At 41.0% G+C, this 25,495-nt stretch overlaps 6 protein-coding genes across 6 annotated transcripts; 5 read left to right on the forward strand and 1 right to left on the reverse strand.

The window, feature by feature from the left end:
• Nucleotides 1-574: 574 nt before the first annotated feature.
• LOC308092994 (histone H2B-like) lies at nucleotides 575-994 on the forward strand. The gene has a single exon (XM_080439179.1). It carries the CDS (start codon nucleotides 578-580, stop codon nucleotides 950-952), a length of 375 nt encoding a protein of 124 aa, XP_080295305.1. The 5' UTR covers nucleotides 575-577; the 3' UTR covers nucleotides 953-994.
• A 1,493-nt stretch (nucleotides 995-2,487) lies between these two features.
• On the forward strand, nucleotides 2,488-3,144 carry LOC308092980 (histone H3.2; the record flags this gene model as incomplete). Its single annotated transcript, XM_080439165.1, has 1 exon — nucleotides 2,488-3,144. The coding sequence occupies one exon, from the start codon at nucleotides 2,488-2,490 to the stop codon at nucleotides 2,896-2,898; it is 411 nt and encodes a 136-aa protein (XP_080295291.1). The 3' UTR covers nucleotides 2,899-3,144.
• Nucleotides 3,145-7,638: 4,494 nt separating this feature from the next.
• Nucleotides 7,639-8,013, forward strand: LOC308093000 (histone H2B-like; the record flags this gene model as incomplete). Its single annotated transcript, XM_080439185.1, has 1 exon — nucleotides 7,639-8,013. The coding sequence occupies one exon, from the start codon at nucleotides 7,639-7,641 to the stop codon at nucleotides 8,011-8,013; it is 375 nt and encodes a 124-aa protein (XP_080295311.1).
• Nucleotides 8,014-9,812: 1,799 nt separating this feature from the next.
• LOC308092974 (histone H1-like) lies at nucleotides 9,813-10,409 on the forward strand (the record flags this gene model as incomplete). The annotated part of the gene is made up of 1 exon (XM_080439159.1): nucleotides 9,813-10,409. One exon carries the CDS (start codon nucleotides 9,813-9,815, stop codon nucleotides 10,407-10,409), a length of 597 nt encoding a protein of 198 aa, XP_080295285.1.
• Nucleotides 10,410-11,442: 1,033 nt separating this feature from the next.
• LOC308092990 (histone H2A-like) lies at nucleotides 11,443-11,826 on the reverse strand (the record flags this gene model as incomplete). Its single annotated transcript, XM_080439175.1, has 1 exon — nucleotides 11,443-11,826. The coding sequence occupies one exon, from the start codon at nucleotides 11,824-11,826 to the stop codon at nucleotides 11,443-11,445; it is 384 nt and encodes a 127-aa protein (XP_080295301.1).
• Nucleotides 11,827-14,957: 3,131 nt separating this feature from the next.
• Nucleotides 14,958-15,368, forward strand: LOC308092978 (histone H3.2-like; the record flags this gene model as incomplete). Its single annotated transcript, XM_080439163.1, has 1 exon — nucleotides 14,958-15,368. One exon carries the CDS (start codon nucleotides 14,958-14,960, stop codon nucleotides 15,366-15,368), a length of 411 nt encoding a protein of 136 aa, XP_080295289.1.
• Nucleotides 15,369-25,495: the final 10,127 nt, after the last annotated feature.

The raw sequence follows: 25,495 nt of genomic DNA on the forward strand, positions 1-25,495 counted from the left end.
CAGGAATCCTAACCGCTAGACCATATGGGACTGTTGAAAATGCTTCGCTGAATTCATGTAATAAAATTACACACGGTTCCAGTCAGATACCCCACTCATCCCAGCTATAATGAACATGATCAAATGCAATTTTTGATTGCTTTGTGTGGTACAACTGGTCAGGGACATGGGTCATAGAAGTATCATCTGTGATTAGTAGCAATAGTCTGCAGTTAGTGGATTGATTAGATTATACTGTATACATTATGCATCGATAGAAAGTGTGTTACAACTAGATTGAAATTGGAGCGTGCCGTGGACTAGAACTATTAATTCAGATTAAAATATAGATTTACCCTAATTTTTTATTATACCTTATCCCTAGTTTATATTTTAGCGGGAACAATAGATGTTGCAGGCGGGGAAACATTATGCAGAAACAAAGACAGTGTAAGACACCTCCCTCTGTGGGTCACATAAGCAGTGGCACCAATCATGTGCTGGGAGTCGCACACCTCATTTGCATTGGCCTGGTTTAAATACGGGTGCGACGCCGGCTGATTGTTACTTCTTTTCTTCATCCATTTGAGAAAGAACCATGCCTGAACCCGCCAAGCCAGCGCCCAAGAAGGGCTCCAAGAAAGCCGTCACCAAGACCTCTGCCAAGGGCGGTAAGAAACGCAGAAAGTCCAGGAAGGAGAGTTATGCCATCTACATCTACAAGGTCATGAAGCAGGTCCACCCTGACACCGGTATCTCTTCTAAGGCCATGGGCATCATGAACTCCTTCGTCAACGACATCTTTGAGCGCATCGCCGGTGAAGCCTCCAAACTGGCTAACTACAACAAGCGTCGCACCATCTCATCCAGGGAGATCCAGACGGCTGTCCGCCTGCTGCTTCCCGGTGAGCTGGCCAAGCACGCCGTGTCCGAGGGCACCAAGGCTGTCACCAAGTACACCAGCTCCAAGTAAACTGCATCGTCTGCTCTAAACACAAAGGTCCTTTTAAGGACCACCCATATTATCAACAAAGAGGAGATCCATATTTAATAACAATTTAATGTTGACCTGCTCGGGGTGTTCATGCGTCTATGGTTGACTGACAACAAGGGCCAATAGAAAGACTGGCTCAATAGCCGTTTGTGCTTTTCCTTTCCATGTCTATCCAGACTATTTACTGCACTGCCCGACTGAAGCGGCCTTTGTAATATTTTCTTTTCTCTCCTTCCCATTATTGTAGACTGAAAAATAAGGGTCCCAAAAAAGTGTCAGAGAAAACTAGCTAAACAGTACACAATGATAGCTGGTAGTTTACTGTGGGGAAAAGACACTTGCGGGCGCAGATCCGTCTTATATTCTGTCATACACTCATCTGGCCGTATGATGTGCACATAGCCATGGTTATACAAGCGTCATGGTGCCGAGTCCCCCTGGTCTAAAGTTGTGTTCGATTTTTTCACATTGCCATCTCTCACATAAACATAAACGTTCAGATTTCAAATATAAAGTGCTTACCACCGAGCCACGGATGTTACAAGGCGATGCGGACCGCGATGAGTACCCGTATCTCCCGTATTGTTCAATAAAAAGCATTTTAATCCCATCGCCGGCCATTTTCTCCAAATTGTCTCCGATACTTTCAACCATGCGACACTAATGGTTGGGAGGTGTATTGCACTCTGATACATTAGAAAACAAAAAGAGAAAATGGCCGGCGATGGGATTAAAATGCTTTTTATTGAACAATACGGGAGATACGGGTACTCATCGCGGTCCGCATCGCCTTGTAACATCCGTGGCTCGGTGGTAAGCTCGGTGGTAAGCACTTTATATTATATAACACAACTTTAGACCAGGGGGACTCGGCACCATGACTGTCATGGTATGACAGTCATGTTTCAGGGCTAGATGTGCACACTAAAATATTATTGAAAGACGTAAATTGTGTTGATGCAGTACAATAATTATCTGCTGCTGTTGCAGCAAAGACATGTGGACAGGAGAATAAGTCAGCAGTGTTTTAAAAGTCACAAAACGCAGGGGGTATAGCCGGAGTAGGAGTCTCTTGCATTTGGCAGTAAGTACAGCAAGCTATTAAATGTTCACGTTCTTTTCAACCACGAAAAGCTACAGGCGCCCGGGCGTAAATAGAAGCAACTCTTTTTTTTTTTTTACAGAAACAGTGGGTGGCTCTTAAAAGAGCCTTTGAAGTTTGTGGGGTTCGTTCTGTCGAATCAAGGAGATTTATTTCTTGGCGGCTTTCTCGGTCTTCTTGGGGAGCAGAACAGCACAACAGAGTGCGGGCTGACTGTGTATGAGCTCCCCACCAATCAGTACTAGTGGCGTGATCGGTTCCTCCCAGTCTAACTCTGGTTCCTCCCCAAACAAGGAGGTTCCCGACCAGAGACCAATCAGAGAAAGACGGCGTCTCAGAGCCGCTGAAATAAATAGCAGGAGTTTGCGCTCATTTCACCACAACCCTTGACGTTACTGACAGAGAGAGAAAGATGGCAAGAACCAAGCAGACCGCTCGTAAATCCACCGGTGGCAAAGCCCCCAGGAAGCAACTCGCCACCAAGGCTGCTCGCAAGAGCGCGCCGGCTACCGGTGGAGTGAAGAAGCCTCACCGTTACCGTCCCGGTACAGTGGCTCTGCGGGAGATCCGTCGTTACCAGAAATCTACCGAGCTGCTGATCCGCAAGCTGCCCTTCCAGCGCCTGGTGAGGGAGATCGCCCAGGACTTTAAGACCGACCTGCGCTTCCAGAGTTCCGCTGTCATGGCTCTCCAGGAGTCAGCCGAGGCTTATCTGGTCGGTCTGTTTGAAGACACCAATCTGTGCGCCATCCACGCCAAGAGGGTGACCATCATGCCCAAAGACATCCAGCTGGCCCGTCGTATCCGTGGAGAACGTGCTTAAAGTAATCCATCACTTCACAACCCCAAAACGGCTCTTTTAAGAGCCACCCATCTAGTTTTTTAAAGAGCCTTTTCACTATGCGTAATGTAGATGATTTAATTATGTTAGGAAATATGATCGTAGCCAACATATACATATTCATGCACTTCACCTAAAAGTGAACCGACAACATTGATACTGGACACATGCAGTACGTTTACATAACGAAAAATTAAGCTTTCTCTGTTGTCATTTCTTAAGGCTAGTAATAATGCTTCCCTTATGGAATTCTCTACAAAAAGAGTTTGTATAGCCTTTTCTGAAGCCATTTCCATCATGGAAATGATCACTGCAGAGTTAAAAGCAACGTGATGACATCTGTTGGTGAAATGGGTGTAGTGCAGTCAAGTGAGGAATTACTTACAAATGAATATATTTTGCATGTGTCTAGTGTGTGTGTGTGTGTGTGTATTTAGTGACATGAACGCACACACTTTATTTTGCTATTAGTGTACAATAGGTTGTGTTAGCTGGTCCAGTTGCTCCAGGTTCTGTTGGTGTACAGGTGCACATTCTGTAGGCCCACACACCAAAACTACAAATATTAGTATTACTAACACATACGTATTGATGTCACTCTGTTGTTGAGTGCAGCCCTCATTTGAAAGTTAATTTACACTTTCCCATGACAACAAGCAAGGACAACAAGGAAGAAGGTTTTTTGTATATATATATTTTTTTCATGCTGCTTTTTTTTGTACATAGTGGTATTTTTTCTCTGTAATTTATGTTGATTTGAACTGTTTGGTTGCTACTATATATGTCTCTGAAATTAATTCAAGGACCCCAACGGAAACAAGTCGGCAAGGACTTTTTTGGTCGGACCATTTAGACAAAAGTATTATAAATGTAACTGTGTTGTTTTACATTATTTTGCCTAATAAAAATGTCAATCAATCAATCAATCAATCAATCAATGGTGAGAATGAGGGAATTTAATATCTAACGCTGTCATCAACTATGAGCAAACCATGCAGATGTGTCAGCATCACAAAGGCCTCTAGCTTCCTCCTTTTCCCAAAGCATCACTCCAGTGTACGAGAGAGGTCGATACTGTAGTGAATAAAGGCAGATTGCTGATAATATCATGCATTTGGTGATCATACTACTTAAGCATTCCGCTTATTTCTTATTTTACCAATAGTTGGAAACAGGACAAATATAGCACTTTGTGTGTACCATTCTCGTATATCTGTCAAAAATTATAAGAAAAAAAGAAATGTGTCACCCTGTTTTGGGAACACATGTCATACGCCTTGGCGATGGATGCTTTCACGCAGATGATATTATAATTCATCTGACTCTGGGTGATGGTGATTATTGTATTTTTGTCAATGACGGGGTCCACAGAACGTCCACTGTTACATGAGCCACTGCTTCATTTCATGACTATTAAAATAAATTAGTTGGTATTATAGATGCCTCTGAAACTGTGACGCGATCTACTCCAAACTTAAAGATGAAGTGATGGAGGAGGTGGAGAACACCTTCATCTGCTTTGTCAACCACCTTTTCCATCCTTCCATCAAAGTAAAGTGGACTAAGAATGATGTGGAAGTCCCTGGAGAAGATCCTATGACACGATACCTGGCTAATCCTGATGGGACCTTCCTTCACATCTCCACCCTGCGCTTCACCCCTCAGAAAGGAGACATCTATGCCCGTACTGTGGAGCACGAGGCCCTGCGGGGGCTACGGATCCTACTGAACAAATTATTCGTATTACCAAATCATTATTCCACTTATTTTTGGGCGGTGAAACCGCCCCTATATGTGAGGTTTGAAAATTGCACCCCCCCAACCCTGCGCTGTGATTGGCCACCAGTGTACCCCCCTAACCCTGCACCGTGATTGGCCAATCACAGTCTATTCAGGACTGTGATTGGCTAGTGAAACATGACACATGTGCATAGCCCTATAAATAGGACTATGCACTAAAACACATTTAGGTTTTTTTTTAAGTTAGGGGTGTACAATGGTTGGTCCACAATTTTACTTTTCTTTAAGTGAACTTCCATATTGATGAATATCCCCTTCCTTTCCATTGAGCAGGATTTCATTTCGTTTATCGTATTATACTGGGCAGTTAAGCAAACTAATTGGGCATTTTATGAAAGAAGCATGACATTTTCATCATCTATGTATCATATACCCCGAGGTTTGATTTCAGACGTGGAAGCACTTTCTGACTGACCTCTGGTGACCTTGAGCGGTCATTGACCTCATAATTGCATTTTTGCCACTTTTTGCCCCATTATTCTCCATTATAATAATATATGCTTGTTAGAATGACAGTTTTGTTCTAATAAATGAAAAATGAAACCTAGAGAGAGCTGCAGTAAAAAAGAAAAACAACAAGGTAAAAAAGTGCTAATGCATTCAAAGTGCAATTCATCTCATGATGTTGGTTTTGGGGGGCAGTATATGGTGAGCGTTCAGGGTTCTGATGGTTTGGGGGAAGAAACTGTTGGACAGCATGCTGGTGCTTGTCCCGATGCTCTTAAACCTCCTACCAGATTGCAGGAGTTCAATTATATGGTGGGAGATAATATGATATCATTTCTGTCAGAAACCGGTCTACCAGTGAACATCGATGGGGAATCCAAGCTAATATAAACTGCAGGCTTTATATTCCTGGAAAGTTTGCATGCTATAATAGAAGCCATTGTTGTCGCGTAAATACGAAATAAAATTGAAACATTGAAATAGTGTTTTAAACGACCAAACCGTCCTACTGATGATGTCACTGGTAGGCAACTGTCTGCAGCCGTCCTCTGAGACACAGAATGAGTAGACAAAAATGGTACCATAATGAACATTAGTGAGTACACCATAATGTCACACTCAGTGGTCTTTTTCACTGTCTTCATCATCTCTTTTATTCCCTTATTCCCTTCAGTCTCCTCATCTTCGTCGTCTTCGTCTTAGACCATGGCGAAATTCAGATTTTTGCTTATTGCTGCTCACGTGGTCAGACATGAGGTTGGGGAGGTCCTTATGGATTAAGGGTTTTGCTTAAATACACCCAACACATTGTCAGGGCTGGGAATCGAACCTGGGACCTTCTGTTTCCCAGGCGGCCTCTCTACCCATTCAGCCATTCAATTCAATTCAATTCAATTTTATTAAAGTGTCAAATCACAACAAGTTGTCTCAAGACACTTTACATGTAGAGAAGAGACCCGACATCCCACCCTGAGCAAGCAATTTTGCGACAGTGGCAACGAAAAACTCCCTCTTAACTGGAAGAAACGTCAGGCAGACCCTAGGCTCTAGGGTGGCGCCGCGGCCTTCTGCCTCGACCGTGTCGGGGGAAAGAAGAGAGAGAGAGGGAGAGACAGACAGAGGAGAGACAGAAAGAGATATAGTGCAAGTAGTAACAATAACAATAGTAGCAAATATAATAGTGTAAGATAGTATATGATAATATAATATAGTACAGCAATAGTGTGTATGCAGTATATAATGGTATAATAAAAGAATGTTAAGAGAATATACAGTATAGTGTAGTGGTATAGTGTAATGTAGTAGAAATCCACGGTCGTGCTCCATCTAGTGTGTGTGACAGTGTGTGTGTGTGCGTGCGCGCGTGTTTGCTTTTTGGCAACGCACACACAGCTCGCTTTGCCTGTCTTCCTGTACGTCCTCAGAACACAGAAGGGCTAGTTCACCCCCAAAATGACCTTTGGGCTTTATGCCCCCTGGCATTTTTCCTTTATATATTTTAATGTTTTTTTTTATGTTTCATACAAATGTGATAAATCAAATGATGAAATCATATAAAAAATATAATATAAATATTATTATTCCATTAAATTATAATTATACCCTGAATGTGGACCCATGTAATACACTTTGTCCCTCTCATTTTTAGAGGGACAATAGAGCTCTATTGTCCCTCTAAAAATGAGAGGGACATGTTTTCCCCTATATTATAGGGGAAAACAAAGACAGTGCTGCAAAGTAACGGAGTACATGTTCTCAAGTACATTTTTTAGGTATTTTTACGTAACTGGAGTATACGTAACTGGAGAAATACTTTCTACTTTCTACTCCACTACATCTCAGAGGGAAATATTGCACTATTACTCCACTACAATTATTTGAAATCTTTAGTTACTAGTTACTTTATATCTTTTGATTGTTATTACAAAACATACATTAATGCTTCAGCCCTATATAGCCTACTCTGGCTATTTGAAGAAAAAAAAGCTCACAACGCCTAGCCTCGCGTGGCCAGACAATATCACACGACACACTAAAGTGCTATGCGATTTTGCAAAGGCAGATTCGTCTGGAACCAGGCTACACAACGCCTGCTCAGAAGTTATGAGCTTGTAGATCTGGATTTTTTTAAATACATTTTACACATTTGAAAACTTTTACTTTTGGTACTTTAAGTAGGCACATGTTGATGCCAACCTTTTGTACTTTTAATCAAGTACATTTTTAATACTGGACTTGTACTAACAGATTTGTAAATAAGATTATTTATTTTCTACATTGCAGTATTGATACTTTTAATTAATTAAAACATTTGAGTACTTCTTCCATCACTGAACAAAGACACCTCCTTGTGGCAGAATCACCCAATCATGTGGTGGGAGTAGCACACTACATTTGCATGGGGTTGGTATAAATACTGGTGCAACACCGGTTTCAAGTCACATCGTCTTTGATCTCTTCACAAGGAGAGAGAAAATGCCCGAAGCTGCGAAACCAGCGCCCAAGAAGGGCTCCAAGAAAGCCGTCACCAAGACCGCTACGAAGGGCGGCAAGAAGCGCAGAAAGTCCAGGAAGGAGAGCTATGCCATCTACATCTATAAGGTCATGAAGCAGGTTCACCCTGACACCGGTATTTCTTCCAAGGCCATGGGCATCATGAACTCCTTTGTCAACGACATCTTTGAGCGTATCGCGGGTGAAGCCGCCAAACTGGCTAACTACAACAAGCGCCGCACCATCACATCCAGGGAGATTCAGACCGCCGTTCGCCTGCTGCTCCCAGGTGAGCTGGCCAAGCACGCCGTGTCTGAGGGCACCAAGGCTGTCACCAAGTACACCAGCTCCAAATAAACTGCCTAGTCTTTCATAAACACAACGGTCCTTTTAAGGGCCACCTATCTTTTCAAGAAAGAGTTGATCCGCATTTATCACCAGCCAATTATTTTTTGAATCAAAAGCATTTTAATAATGTTTGAGTTTGAAATTGACATTTTAACATGGGCACCCTAATACTGTAGCAAGTGCTACTAGAGATGCATGTATATATACTTTATTTTCTAACGCATGTTCCTAACGCTATTGCACTGTTATGATAACTTCTGTTTTGTTTGTCAAGTAATTGTGACAATAAAGCAACAACCCAAAAAAATACCCTGACTCAATTTATTTTGATGCCGAGTAATACCTTAAAGATTATTAATGTTGGCTGGCCTGGATGTCAATTTACTCAGCAATCGTATGCATAGGCAAAAGGAAGATGGGATTGGGATGATGGCATCATTTTACTTCATACTTTTTTAATTAAAACTTATGTAGTAGGGCCTACTCTGTGTGGAGTTTGCATGTTCTCCCCGTGTCTCCTAGGGTAGTTAATACCCTCACAAAAACATGTAGTAATCCTGGTCACTATACCGCCTCCCCCATGACAGCCGGGGCGCCTGATGGAGGGGAAGGGAACTGGTTGGAATAACGTGTTCCTTCCACGCGCTACGTCCAACCAGGGAAACTCCCCCCTGTCAGGTGACAAGAAGGTCAGTTGGCTCTCATGCCTGAAGGAAGCATGAGCTCGGCCCTGGCCTCCCTACTGTGGGGTGACAGGTGTAATACTGGTGTAGGGCTGGTGTAGTGCCCAGGATCACTTAGGAAATTGGCACCGGGTGAAAAAAAATGGGTTACAAAAATCGCGGGATAAAAAATTAAAAAAAAAAAAAAAAAACTTATGTAGTATACATGTCAGAGCTACTAGCAGACAGACCCCTTTCACAGCAGTCATTTTGACAGCTGAACACAACTGAAAATGGCATTAATTTCCTTTCCATATAGGTCATTTAGGTAGGCCTATCCATGTGGCCAGCTAATAAACACATTTAACTTCATACTGTGTGGTGTGTTGTGTTTATCCATTTTAAATTGTGTAGAGCAGTATGCCAAATGTTTTGTAAATGGCATTGGAAAAGTGGAGCTTGCTCTCAACTGGCCATCTTTGAACAAATATAAATAATAAATGTAAATGTGAAATTAACTGAAACATGTCAGGTTTTTCATAATTATTCACAAAACAAGAGCGTAGCAGAGCCAGATAAATGACCAGTGTCCTCTCATAAGTGTCCATGCCACAGGGCAGGCCAACAGCAGCACTGTGTTAGCAGACACTGAAAAGTTTTACATTTAAAACAAAACGCTTTGCTACAGACGACCTGTTTTACTTTTATTCCAAAGCCAGACATCTCAGCTTGCTCTGCAGCAAATAGGGAACTGTGTGTTCTATGTTAAAACTATTTTAAAAGACAAATTACAGAGGAAAGCTGGCAAACTACTCCTCATGTAATGCAGTATAAGTGAGGTTTTAAACATCTCCAAACAAAACGCAGGAGTATTCAGCGCTCCACATGATTTAATTATGAAGTGAAACGTGTCTGCTATCTGTTCCATTTGTTATTTGACTTCAATGTATTTCTCCGTCTGTATTTTATTTGGTTTTAGTTGGAGAGAAAACACAAGTGTCTCAGTATTCTGCAGCACAGAGCGCTGACCTAGTGGGTTGAGTCTACATGGTTCTCACATGTCCTTTAAGTTCCACCCCTCCTTCTCTTTTACCACCAGTCTGCTCAGACCTAGTACAGTGCATCTGAAATACGAGACAGAAAAGAATGGCAGAAGTCGCCCCAGCTCCAGCTGTAGCCTCCCCGGCCAAAGCAGCCAAGAAGAAGGCCGCCGCCAAACCCAAGAAGGTCGTTCCCAGCGTCCAGGAGCTCATCGTCAAGGCTGTGAGCTCTTCCAAGGAAAGGAGCGGTGTGTCTTTGGCCGCGCTCAAGAAGGCTCTAACTGCCGGCGGATACGACGTGGTGAAGAATAACATCCGTGTCAAGACCGCTGTGAAGAAACTGGTAGCAAAGGGCACCCTGCTTCAGACCAAGGGTACCGGTGCTGCCGGATCCTTCAAGCTCAACAAGAAGGCTGAAGAGAAGGCGGAGAAACCCGCTAAGAAGGCAGTCAAACCCAAGAAGGCGGCAGCCAAGAAACCCGTCGCTGCAAAAAAATCTCCCAAGAAGGCAGCAGCCAAGACGCCCGCAGCCGCTAAGAAATCTCCCAAGAAGGCAAAGAAGCCTGCAGCTGCAAAGAAACCAGTAGCCAAGAGCCCCAAGAAGGCGACCAAGAGCCCCAAGAAAGTGAAGAAGCCCGCTGCCGCCAAGAAAGCACCAGCAAAGAAGGCAGCAAAGCCCAAGGCAGCCGCTAAGAAGAAGTAAACATCCACATAACAGCCTGTTTACCCCACAAAGGCTCTTTTAAGAGCCACCCACAACTTCATTAAAGGAAAGTTCCTTAGTGTATCTGCAGTGAGAACTATGTCAATGAATGGTTTGAGTACCTTAATGTATACATTATCAGGTGAGAAACCTGACAATAGTTATAATCGGAAACTGAGCCATGTGAATCTGCACACTACAATCCCCATGTATGAAGCGCATATAATGAACATTAGTGGCGTTGTCCTAACAACGACAGAAGGCAGTAATGCTCCTCGTGCAAATCCCATCAGCAAGGTATATAAAAACACTTTCAAGCCCATGGATACACTTTTAAAGTACACAGTGCAAAAAAACACCCAAAATGGATATAATCTAATGTGTAAAAAACATTCAACACCTAAAAGAGACTAGACAAACACGAAAATAAACTGTTAAAACATTTCAAAGTATCGGGTATGATCTGATGTTTAGATCTGTCCATGCAATGCGTGATTGTGGGCAAATTAACTATTTACCAATGAGTAGGCCTATATATTATAATACATACATGTACCTATATGTATTACTTTCAAATATACATGTAGTTACACAGGCATATAGCTGACCTCATAAGCATATGATGCATGAGTGCATGACTCAGTACACTATATTGTGTTAATGCAATTAAATGATTGACTAAAGTTGCAGAAAACAAGTCTGAACAGGAGCTAAAGGTACCTATATGTACATTATGTAGTTATTATACACACACATATAGCGAGTGATCTAGCCTCGATCTCCGGGCCTTTATTGTTTAGTTTTGCTAAATACGAGTGATCAGACCTCATAAGCGCATAATGCATGAGAGTGATCTGTAAATGCTATAATTGAAAGACTGATATGACAGAATACAATTCAATAATTAACTGCTATTGCAGAAAATGAGTGTGAAGAACGGGAGAAAATGGCTAAGGAGGAACGCTTAATATAGAAACAGTGGGTGGCTCTTAAAAGAGCCTTTGTGGGGGTTGTTCAGTCGTATTAAGGGGATTTATTTCTTGGCGGCTTTTTCGGTCTTCTTGGGGAGCAGGACAGCCTGGATGTTGGGCAGCACACCGCCCTGAGCGATGGTCACTCCACCCAGCAGTCTGTTGAGCTCCTCGTCATTGCGGACGGCCAGCTGGAGATGACGGGGGATGATACGAGACTTCTTGTTGTCACGAGCAGCGTTTCCAGCCAGCTCCAGGATCTCAGCGGTCAGATACTCGAGAACAGCCGCCAGATAAACCGGGGCGCCGGCACCGACGCGCTGGGCATAGTTGCCTTTACGCAGCAGCCTGTGGACACGACCCACGGGGAACTGGAGCCCGGCACGAGATGAGCGGGTCTTAGCCTTCGCCCTGGACTTTCCTCCGGTCTTGCCTCGTCCACTCATAATTAAAATTTATTTCTAACGTTGAACTACGTAAAAATGTGCTGGAGAACAGTGACACGAAGATTTTTATATCCTCAACTTAGTACTGTCTGTGAGCGCCCCACCAATCATAAATATGAATGAGAGAGTGGGGTGAGTGTGTATGAGTTCCCCTCCAATCACTACGAGTAGCGTGATAGTCCTGTAGCAGAGGCCCTCAGATTTTGAGATACCCCCACCCGAGTTAGAACAAAACACAACCATGTTTTTTCTTATCTTTAGGGTCTCCCATTAATGAAATGGATTGTTGTGAAATTTTATTTTGGGGCAAAATTAGTTTTTTTGGCTATTCTTTAGAACTACCCCAATCTCTAAAAAAGGCGAATCTGAATAGGGCAAAGGTGACCACAAATGCTATAACTTGAGAATGCTCACTCTTATCTTCATCAAATTTGCTGAGGTATGAACCAGGTGTCTACCCTACATCACCAAAGAGTCAGAATGTAATTTACATAAAGAAATACTGAAATATAGTCCTTTAAACATACCTTTAGTTTAGGCAGAAATTGTACTTTTGTAGTGAGGACTCCTCTACTTTCCCTCATTTAGAAAAAAAATCACACCCTGTGTGAAGTGGGCGGTGTCTTGCTAGCTAATCACAATACTGAATGGAGTCAACCAATCATGTACAAAAGATAAATACATTTATTGAAACACTCTTTATGATGGACGAAACCATAACTTGAAAAAAACAAATTTATGTTTTTTTTTCAAGTTATGGTTGCTTATATAGGGCTATGCACATGTGTCATGTGACACTGGCCAATCACAGTCCTGAATAGATTGTGATTGGCCAATCACAGCGCAGGATAATTGTACAAATTTCCAAACCTCACTTTCAGGGCCGGTTTCACTGCCCAAGATATTTGTACATTTTTCCAAATCTCACTTATAGGGGCGGTTTCACCGCCCAAAAACATACATTTATGTCAAATAAGCTGTTAGTGCATAGCCTAAGATGCTATTAAACAATAACCAGTGGTTGTATGGAGAGATCTAGTACAGTTTTATTGCAAATGAGACTTCTTTAGACATACCCCTAATCACAGTATTCCATTTGTGTAATGCTTCTCTGTATTGAGGCCTGCAATTCTCAACAAAATGAATTAATCTATGCTCCTATGCAGCAATCATGTGTGAGTGTGATTGAATATGGTGCTGTACTTTGCTCACATACATAATTGCCTCAACATTGCCCCAAAATCACAAGAATAGATATTCAGGGAGGGTTAAACAATGCCAACTGAGAAGGAATTTGACTTTTAATTTGATTTGGACTTTTATTTGGTATATTTAGAAGTACAAAAAGTAAAGTGTTATTCCAACATAAAAATAATAGGCGGGTGCATATATGAAAAAAAGCACTGTACCCTAAAAAATTGGAACAAAAGGTTTCTCAACAGTTTTTTGTAGTATTAGGTGTCCTAAATAACATACTAAAAGTTTACCAAAGTTTGACCACTTTTAAGGTGTTATTTTCAAGATGGTGTCCAAGATGGCCAAAAAAACATTAAAATAGCTTCATTATGTATCCTAGACAAGTACGTTTTGTGTCTAATCCCATGTTTTGGGGGCCTGGGAATCCATCCATTGGACCAAATTGCAGAGATACAATTAGATCATTGTGAAATCCAATATTTTGTGACTCTATTAAAACACTCTGAAATGGTCACCCGCTTAACTAATTATATAATAAATCTCCAACTACTTATATTTCTTTTTTACTGGAACAAGGCTTCAAGATATTATATATCCTCAAAACACAACAAAACTAATAGTCACAATTTGCAGTAATTCAGAAGGTGGTGGCAGAGAATATTGTCAGTTGATAGATAGTATTGTTTTCAATATTGAAAGGTTTTGGATAGCTCTGTGGATCAAATTTAGTCCAAACTAAATTCATCTTTGACTATACACCCCACCCCAAAAAAATATCTTGCATTATGAACCAATATCTCTGCACCCCTCCCCTTACCTACCCAACTGCATTACTCCTCCCCTACATACACGAGAATATTTATTTTTCTCGTGGACAAGCGCAGTGTCATCTTGTAGACACAAGATTTTGAAAAACATGAAATAGATGTTTTAACACATTAGGAAGGCAATCAGTGTGAGTGTGCAAAGAGGGGTGGGGGTGGTTATGGAGGTTAGTGTAGAGCTGTCAGAACCGTATCTACTGGGTGCCTAGACAGAGGGGAGTATGGGGGGTGGGTCTGGTCTAGAGTTTAGTGGGCCTAGGGTTCCCCTCAGGTGGGTAGAGGGGAGTATGGGGGTCACTGGATTGCTCCCTGGGCACTTGGAGCGCAGAAGAGCAAAGTTAGGAGCCAAGGAGACCCTGAGCTTCTCCTGTCCCCCATGTCCGACGTGCAAAACCTCCAACAGAAATGATTCACCATTTCAACGAAGACAGTTTTGCAAACGATACATGAAAGATAAACTTGTATCTTTGCCAGATCTCACTCCAAGTGGCTTAGGGAGCCTGCGCTCTCCTCGTTCTCAGCTCCTCCAAAAGCAAATTAGCATTTGGGATACAAACGATTTCTAAGTCACGGCACGCTGGAGGACGGAGTGAGGAGGAGGCAGAAATTAAGGTATTGGAATTTAGCTAATGCGTGAGGCTGAGAGAAGTGTCCCTATGTCGCCTGGCTCACTGGATAGTCCCACTGGGACTCCAAGCCCTTATGGCTCGGAGCATCCTCTCCCCTCTCCTCTCCTCTTAGTCTCAGTCTCTTAGTATCGACCCAAGGAACCATCACGCCAGTAGTTCTAAAGAATAGCCCAAAAAACTAATTTTGCCCCAAAATAAAATTTCACAACAATCCATTTCATTAATGGGAGACCCTAAAGATAAGAAAAAACATGGTTGTGTTTTGTTCTAACTCGGGTGGGGGTATCTCAAAAACTAAGGACTTTTTTGAGGACTTGCTACAGGACTATGAACGGTTCCTCCCAGAGAAGGAGGTTCCTGACCACTGACCAATCAGAGAACGACGGCGTCTCAGAGCCGCTGAAATAAATTGCTGCAGTTTGCGCCTTTTATGACACAACTCTAATACTAAATTTGTAAAAAGTTTAGAACCTAAAGAGACATGGCAAGAACCAAGCAGACTGCTCGCAAGTCCACTGGTGGCAAAGCTCCTAGGAAGCAGCTCGCCACCAAGGCAGCTCGTAAGAGCGCGCCGGCAACCGGTGGAGTGAAGAAGCCTCACCGTTACCGTCCCGGTACAGTGGCTCTGAGGGAGATCCGTCGTTACCAGAAATCTACCGAGCTGCTGATCCGCAAGCTGCCCTTCCAGCGCCTGGTGAGGGAGATCGCCCAGGACTTCAAGACCGATCTGCGCTTCCAGAGCTCCGCTGTCATGGCTCTCCAGGAGTCAGCCGAGGCTTATCTGATCGGTCTGTTTGAAGACACCAACCTGTGCGCCATCCATGCTAAGAGGGTGACCATAATGCCCAAAGACATCCAGCTGGCCCGTCGTATCCGTGGAGAACGTGCTTAAACTTGTAAACCTCTGACAAACCCCCAAAACTGCTCTTTTAAGAGCCACCCACTTATTTATTTAAAATAATTCCACATAATATGTAAACTGTCATAGTCACATCAGCCACAATCTGGGAACCCAGAACCAAATGAGAAGGAAAAACAGCGCCCTCTGCTGTTTGTACTATCTCACTTGGCTCTGGGACAATGACGACGTAGCACCTGTGCGCAAGGAAACCGGGGTTTTGGTCTGCCTTCAGCGTTTCACTTCCGGTGGTGCGACTATGTTTTCATTCCCACTAACAATATGTCTACACGGAACACTAACACCACTTCTCCCAGAGAACATGGATCGTTTTGGTTATAAGCCCACTTGTTTCTATGATAAAAGAGCAAGTTAAAATGTGAATATCTTTTCGTGGTTTTGTCTGCTCCGCGGACGCTATTGTTAAATTAGTTTCGGTTGGTTTCGAGTGGGGAATGATCGGCGGACACGTAAATCCCGCCCACTACATTTGATTGGGTAAAGCACGGCCTGCTTCCTGATCTGAAGGCACGCCCACTTGTAGCCCAGTGTGTACACGTTATTATGACGAACCTTCACGACAGATTCCAACGCAGAGCAGAATCTGTTCTTGAGAGATTACATCAGCCATAACGTTATGACTGATATATACTAGGTCTATATACACAGGATATAGACCTAGTATATAAATTCATGATCTTAAGTCGTTTGTGTTTTTATTACATTCAAAAGGTAATATGTAATTACCATAATGGGCTATTTGATCAGTGACGGGGGTCTCTCCTCCATCTCTAGCCCTTAATAACTGTGGAATGCCCTCGCGGACCATCCGAGAGCACCACAGTCGATTGACACTTTTAAAAAGGGCCTAAAAACCTTCCTTTTTAACAAGGCATTTGCATAGATAGAGATGTAGTTGTTTTATCTTTTTAAACTTCTACTGTGCCTGCTGACTTGATTTGAAGTTTATTTCATTTCACTGTTTTATTATTATTGTTGTTTTCTCTTTCTTTTTATGTTTTTAATCCTGTAGCACTTTGAGATTTGCTTCAAATATAAAGTGCGTTATTATTATTATTATTAATAAACACAAAATAAAACTAATGATGGATAAAGGAATGTAGAGAGTTTCACGATCAAAGTGGGTGATGATGTCATCAAAAGAAAGGATGAAATTACCTACCTGGGCTCCATCTTGGAGGCAAACCTCTCTGGTAACAAAAACGCTGAAAAAGTGATCAAAAATGTCAACCAAACAACACGCTATTTGTGGAGGATTGATCGTCTAGTCAGTAAGAATACTGTGAAGATTCTTGCGGGGGCCCTCATTCAAGGTCATTATGATTATGCATGCACTTCATGGTATCACAACACCTCCAAGGCCTTAAAAACAAGGCTCCAAACATCCCAAAACAAACTTGTAAGGCTACTTCTTGGCCTCAATCACAAAACCCATCTAACCCCTGCTCATTTTGCTAGGATTGGATGGCTTAAGGTGGACATACACTACGAGATGATCTTAATATTAACGATTTTTAAATCGGGTATCATCACACACTACAAGATCATCTTTCAAGATTCTCTTATCAGATTATCTTAAACATGCACACACTACACGATTAAAAAAATCGGGGGCATCTCACAATACAAGATTCTATCCAGATTCTCGGACTTGCAAACAGCAATAATAAATAGAAAAATATATTTAAAAAATAATTATTATTAATTATTAATAATTATAATGATATAAGATATTATTTCAGTAGCCTATATTATTTTGATATTAAATAAAGTTACACATTTCAATTCATTTTCAATTCAGTGTTTTTCTCCGACAGCCAGCTGCGCTCCTGAGCAGCGCACGCGCGCGCGCGCGCACACACACACACACACACACACACACACACACACACACACACACACACACACACACACACACACACACACACAAAAAAAACACATTTAGGTTTTTTTTTAAGTTAGGGGTGTACAATGGTTGGTCCACAATTTTACTTTTCTTTAAGTGAACTTCCATCACTGTGATGACCACTGTGACCACACCGCCCACTTCACACTGGGTGTGATTTGTATTATGTTATAATGAACAACTGTATGATATAAGCAAAGCATTGCTACACAATACACAAAACATCAAGTATTTGTAAATGCAAGTATCGTGTTTAACTGTTTATTATCCAGACTTACAAACAAATCACAAAATTACAGAAATGGTGATTATTACTATTATGATAGTTCTGTTGTGACATTGTTATGACATTAAAAATATCTAGGAGAGAGGAGAGAGAGCAGCAGTAAAAAAGAAAAACAACATGGTAAGAAATTGCTAATGCATTCAAAGTGCAATATAGGTACAATACTATTCAAAGGTGCAATTCATCTCATGATGTTGGTTTTGGTTTTGGGGGTGCTCGGGCCCTAATAATAATCATTGCAGTTTCAAGAGGGCTTCACACTACTGTGCAGTGCTCGGGACCTAATAATCTGTAGCCTACTATTAATTAATAGAATAGCAGGTAAACAATGAATCTGGCATCTGACTAAATAACCTGCTATCTAAATGTTAACATTGTGGTCAAGTAAAAAAACATTTGTACAAATCACATATTAAAACAATGTTGACGATTGAAGATAACTGACAATGTACTGCATGCCTGTAATTTAGTGAAATGACAACAGTAACATTGACCTCGTAGTCTTACAGATAAAAGCATAGCTCAGAAGTTTTATATTAACTGAACTTCACTTTCTGCTTGTATGCATTTCACTCAGAAACACCAAAAAAGTCTTTGCGATCTTGTTTCCACTGGGGTCCTAGGTATTCAATTAATCAACATATACATAGCACCAAACATTCAATATCATCATAAATATAAAACACTATATATACATAGTAGAAAAGGGGGGGGGTCGCCTGTCTAAGGGAGAAGTGAAAACTACCTCCCCCTTTGGCGTCCTGAAAGGTGACTTTTCAGGGCTGTTTTAAAGGAGTCCAGTGAACCTCATTTTTTAAGGGATGGGGTCAGGCGTAATAGAAAAGACTCAACGTTACTTACCCCGACTAAAAAGGTGAATGAAAATTAAAAGGGGAAAGGGGTAATTCCAGATATTCATACTTAATATGAAAAGAAAACCAGAACACTAATGTTTCTCTCTCAGGAGGTAGCAACGCCAAGTCTTCAGGATCAGAACAGGAACAAGGAAATAAAATATTAGATATCCAATCATAGTGACTTAGTCCCTGTTTTGCATTGGACTATGTAATAATGGGGCGTATAAGCTCATATTATGGTAGGCATTTTATGAAAGAAGCATGAAACTTTCTACAGTGTTTCTATATTGTAACGTGGGAGCAAATGCCAGCCTATTCCCAGCTACAGTATTGCCCACAGCCTAGTGTGTGTGTTTACTGGACGTAATGTGTTCTTATTGGCTCACAGACACAGCGAGTTCCCATGTGTATCTGTGCAGCCCGCTTGTTTAGTCAGTTGTCTTCCGGATCCCAGACAGTATGGATGTAGAGTGATTATCCTCCGGCTATGCTGGGACCACGTATTGATCATAATTAGCATAATCAGCAAATTAATCGCTTAATGAGCAAATTAACTGGAAATGGCTAACATGTTGCGTCCAGTTAACTTAGAAAGATGTCTTAAGAGTTAAAGTCCATGTTTGTGATGTCCAGAAATTCCTTATCAGCATAATTTGCATTAATGACTTAAACAATAGGCAAAAATCTGGAAATGGCTATATTATTGCTTTTAGTCAACATATCAAGGTTATTTTAGAGTCTACATCTATATATGTTGATGTCCAGAAATAAATCTCTTGCCATAACTAGGCGGCAGTGGCTCAGGGGTAGAGTGGCCTTCATTCTCAATGGTAAATCCTGGACAAAATACACTGTGCTTATCGGATGCTTGTGGTTGTCTTCCTCCAAGAACCTGTTAGGATGTGATACTGTCTCTTACCCCGTGAGAAGGGCAAGGTATGTGCTTAAAGTACTCCTAGAATATACCCTGACTAGTCTCATTACATTACTTGGGGAACTTGATGCCACGCACAGTGATCTAAAAGATACCGGTGCAGAGTTCTTCTTCGCATTCTATTGGCAGACGAATATGATTCTGCATACAGTATACTGCATGTTCATCTGCAGGTCATGTTGGTGGAAGGCTGCAGATCAGAGCAAGCCACCTGCCTCTATCCATATCCAAGTACACACTAAATTCTAGCTGCTGGAGGGGATGTGGGGAGAATAGGGCGGACCATACCCATATTTTCCTTACATGGCTCAAAATACAACATTTTTGGTCCAAAGTTTCACAAACCATAGAACACATATTTGGAAGAGCTGTTAATTTAGAAAAACACAATATACTTTTAGGAATACGTCCCAAAAGTCTACAAGGTAAGAGTTATATCTTTTTTGGATTCTGAGAATTACAGCTCTCAAACAAATAACTAGATGTTGGAAAGGTTTGGAACTATAGTAGAGGACCTGGCTAAGATATGTATGCACTTCATTTAGGAGAGAATATCTCAACTATTCTTGGCTAATATGACCCCAGGGAACAACTTAGGAACTTTGACTAATTCGACATCCGGGACGAAATACCCGAAAATGACCATGACCATTTTAAAATGACCATAACCGGTGCACTACTTCCAACATGGCTCTATCTGCTGAACCGTTGGAGCTACAGATTTACTGAGGTGCTCAAAATGTCCAGAATACTTATGTTTAGGGAAACATAGAAAAGTGCAATATTTCTAATTTGAAATGTTATGACAAAACAGCTAAAAAACGGTTTTGAACCAGATGAGCTATAAATGCAAACTTGGTGTGTTTTTTTGACAAGTGTTTTTTTGACAATTAGAAACATGTTGGAATGCTTATCTTTATGACTGGGTGTGGCTGGACCTCTATTTTACATATTTCAAATAAATATTAGTTTTGAAAAATTGTTTTACTTACCTTAATCTTTGTCATTTTTGGCAAACTTGGTGTCTACTTTATGCTTTTTTTTAGAAACACATTGGAATGCTCATATTTATGATTGAATCCATCTAGATCACTCTGACTTGCTTATTACAAATATGGCCACTATACCAAACATGTTATGTAACAAAGTTTCATCCAGATTGAGTGTATACAGTAGTTGTAGGAATGAAATCAAATTAAGATTAAACTGGAGAAAACAATGTAATTTTATTGAAACAATATAATATGACTATAGAACCCAAAGTATACAGCAACAGCCAGTACACTATGCACATCAATGCTCAGCATACATTGAATACTATCATAAAAGTCAAAGGTGTATGGAATTTGAACAATATGTTTAAATTAGAATCAGAAAAGTTAATTGCTAAACAACAAATGGTTGCTAGGGATTTGTCTTGGTGTTACTACAACAACAGAACAGCTCTGCAATAACTGATACATACAGTACTGCACCCCACACACACACACACACACACACACACACACACACACACACACACACACACACACACACACACACACACACACACACACACACACACACACACACACACACACACACTAGTTATTTTTGAATATATTATTCAATTTAGCCCACGGGGAAGTCGTCACGCTGCTCCACTAAGGGACTCAGTGCAGTCTTGTGATGTTAGGTAGAGTAGCCAAAAACTACTTCTCAAGTAAATGTTTTGTTAATAACTTGAATAGAAGCAGTAGCCTATTATGGTCTATTATGATCTAATATTTATATTATTTTATATTTGATCATCTCCTACTTTGTTTTCAGTATTATACAACTTGTCCCTCTATTAATGCTTTTTAATAAACTTTTTTACGTTAGTGATTTCATTTTTAAAATAATGTCTTGTCTGTGTTTACATACATGTTGGAGAATGATATTTTGTTCCCATATACACTTGAGTGTGTCTATGGACATCACAATAGCAGCCACGGCCTCAAGGTCTGGAACAGCAGCCTGTGTGACAGCTTTTAACACCAGGCAACCGGGTTCATGAACACAGCCTGTCTGTCTGACAGACAGATCTGCGTCTGCAACGCGTCACAATGTGATGTGTTGTGAGCTTGTAGATTGGCTGTTTTCAAATAACCGATACAGTATACAGTATATATGGTTGAAGTGGTTAAACTCATTTTGATGCTATATGACATAATTTCACTGGGGACCCCCTGGAACCTCCTCAAGGACCCCTGTGGGGTCCCCAGACCCCACTTTGAGAGCCAATGATTTATGTTACTACTTTATGTTATGTCTCTTTTACTTCTAGAGCACAGCATGTCCTTTCAGAGGTCCATACTGACTTTGATAAAAGTGAAGTAAAAGTTTTTTTTCTTAACCTGGGGAGCTTATTTCCCTTGAGGTCCTTTGAGTGCAAAGGACCTGCTTGTATTTGCCTTTCTTGATCTATATTCTGCCAGGAAAGTCTGCCTTCCCAAACATGAAAATAAACAAACCTTTGCACACAGATCCAGTCCTACACAACACTACACCAAATCTGCCAGCATTCGAGCAAAAGGTTATGGATGGTCTGTGATTCTTATCATGGTGCTGGTAGGATGTGTGCTCTATTGCTGATAAAGTTGACCCTGGAGTTAACTCTACTTCAACTCAACACATACCTCACAGTTTGCGTCATGAATAAACAACACAAGAGACAGATTCCAACAGCACACCCGTATCATAAGTGTCCTTTAGGACAGTGGTTCTCAAACTTTTTCATGTCAAGGACCCCCAAATTGACACTTATTAGCCCGCGGACCCCCATTTCAAAAGATATGCCAGGGGACCCCCATAAGAGAAGATTTTTTACGGCTCTAGCAGTGATTCTCAACCATTTTAATTTCAAGGACCCCCAGTTTGACATGCATTAGGGCTACAGACCCCCATTTAATGGCATTTCTATCACTTGGACCGCAATTTATATTGTAAAATCTATGTCAATTTAACTCTGAGAGTGTACAATTTGGTTCCATTTGTACACTCTCAGAGTTACAGACCTATAAGGGTCCATTTGGTGCCTAATCTATCATTTAGCTGGGGACCCCCTGGAACTCCCTCAAGGACCCCTGGGGGTCCCCGGACCCCACTTTGAGAACCAATGCTTTAGGAGTGGTTGGTTTGCTTGTGCTTGGTACTTGTTCGCTGTGTCTGTCTGTCTGTCTGTCTGTCTGTCTGTCTTGTTCGCCTGTCTGTCTGTCTTGTTCGCCTGTCTGTCTGTCTGTGGCCTTGTGACCTTGCGTCACAAGGCCTTCCACACGGCAGAAAGTCAGTAGTTCAGTGTGTACGTGGTCTCTTCCTTTGAGCTGTGTTTATTTGTTCTAGATTGTCTTTTTTAGATATTCCACAACATGTGCTCTGCTCTGACCCCCTGGTATGTTGGCCTATGGTTGTCTACAAATATTTACTCAGAAAAGTCTGTTTGCATTGTTTATTTGATATATTTTAAAAACAAGTAAACTGACTTTTCTGCACATACAGTACATTTTCTCAGTGCAATTTACCATTACACAGTCCATAATGCACTAATATCATGTAAAGTAAAAATGGAAATCGATCAAATGGAAATCAATCTGTCCAAATGTATGGACCGCTGATGGTCCTTTCACCTATGTGTGGGACATAATAACTAAATGTTAATAGCATTGGGTTTTAATACAATTAAAATGTTAGGTTATGTCTACATGATTCGTCTGCTAGTGTAGTGGAGCTGCCATAATAGCTCATACTAAATAACGTTGTCAGTATAAGCAATCTTATGTTATGCAAACTTAAAAGGGAGCAGAAATAATACACAATTCTGTTTGAGTGACAAAGTGACCTAAACATGTGTCCCTACTCCCTGTACGGCTGTGAGTTTCAGGCTTCGTCCACACGTACACGGGTATTTTCATAAACGTAGCTTTTTATATGCGTTTTGGGGGGTTCGTCCACACGCAAACGCGTTTTTGGTCCATGTAAACGCATCTTTTTGAAAACTCCGGCCACAGTGTAGATTTCTAAAAACGGCGTTTATGCGTCGCCGTGTGGACGGCGTAAACGGAGTTTTTCACATTATAAGCATGCGCAGTTGAGAGTACTGTAATATAATATAATATGATATAATAATTAGCCTATAGCCTACATCATTTATTTAATATTCCTTTCCTCACTGTCATTGCATGTTGACCGCGCATACACTTGTCTTCCATTAATGGTAGGCTATGTTCTACATATAGGAACGAATTATATTCTGTAGGCCTATGAATAAACAAAATTGAGTTTGCACCGAAGAAAGAAGTTGCACTGAAGAAACATTTTGCAAAATTAATGTTACTCTGTCAATCATAATTAACAATCAAATCAAACGTGTAGACTCGTCGCTCCAGTAAATTTCATACAATGACCTTTTCATGCTCCTCTTTTTAACCCAGCACCCCAACAAGTGATGTGCATTCAAATCTGCATTTTTATCATTTAAAAAAATCGCCATTTAATAGGCTACTGGGTTGTGGGACACAGGCACTCATTTATCAAATATTTCCAAGTGACATAATTACATAATTGGCCTACAAGCAATTAAAATCAAGCGATTTAAAAACAATCTAACATATTTACAATGTTATAAGTTAGATGCTTAATCATTCACCCATTTAAAAAGTGCCATAACAGTCATACAGATCTAAAGGATTTAGCTGGAATATTTTCATGGAGAGAGCGGTCTCTCAACTTGGGTAGCCTACAGTTATATATAACCGACATAAGCGCAGGAGCTCTTCTTCACGTTGTGTGTTTTTGATCACAGGACTTCAGCAGGAGATTGGAGATGGGTAACTCCCACCAAACACCAGCCATTATCCATTAATGTTTAAGCATTCATTAATCACTCACTCCATAAATGTTCAGATTGTGACAACTCAATCAAGAGCACAGATCTTCAAATCACATGCAATAAATAGAACAAGACAAGACTTGTACTTGTAACAGAGTATTTCAGTATAGTTATAGGCCTACTTATAAGTAAGAAATGTGAATACTTTTTCCACCACTTTGATGGTCAAAGCAAGTTAATACTTTCAAAATCATTCAAAAATAGCAGAAATAGCCAATCTACACGTTGTGAGCTTGTAGGGTCTGCTATTTTCGCTTTATTTAATTTTATGTTATACATTTCTAATCCCACGATTGTGTAAAATAATTGTGATTATCTCACGTAATTGTGCTCCGACTAGTTGGCCGAAGGTGTTGAATAATAAACAACATTATGGGAATTAGATGATAATATATCTAATAGTAAGTCTTTACACAATGATTTGAATGATGTGCAAGCAGGCTGCGATCTCTAGTGGTAGAGTAGTGAAAAACATTTTATTGTCAGTCTGAAAATAAATAGCAGTATTATATTAAATACGTATGTCATGCAGGAATGATAGTTGTCAGGGAGTAACATAAACGTGATTATAACATATTATATTAGTGAGTTTTCTCTAGTCTCTATGGTATGCCACACACCTTAACATTTGGTATCTTCTATTTAACTGCCATGGCCTCTTTTTTTTCTCTTCTCCATGCACCTTATGTATATTTTACACTACTCATATTATGACTATTTTACATGTCCTAGGCTATATCTGAGCTAGCCATGGTTCACATGACGCTTGTATACAAGCGTCATGGTGCAGAGTCCCCCTGGTTTATAGCAGTGTTCGATTTTTGTTACATTGCCAACTCTCACATGTACATAAACGTTCAGATTTCAAATATAAAGTGCTTACCCCCGAGCCACGGATGTTACAAGGCGACCCGGACCGCGATAAGTACCCGTATTGTTCAATAAAAAGCATTTTAATCCGACCGCCGGCCATTTTCTCCAAATTGTCTCCGCTACTTTCAACCATGAGTCACTAATGGTTGGGAGGTGTATTGCACTCTGATACATTACCCCCCCCCCCCCCCCCCCAAAAAATGGCCGGCGATGGGATTAAAATGCTTTTTTATCGAACAATACGGGAGATACGGGTACTTATCGTGGTCCGGATCGCCTTTAACATCCGTGGCTAGGGGGTAAGCACTTTATATTTGAAATCTGAACGTTTATGT

This window comes from Gymnoscopelus braueri, assembly GCF_963280865.1.
Source record: "Gymnoscopelus braueri genome assembly, chromosome: 10".
Classification (NCBI taxonomy): domain Eukaryota; kingdom Metazoa; phylum Chordata; class Actinopteri; order Myctophiformes; family Myctophidae; genus Gymnoscopelus; species Gymnoscopelus braueri.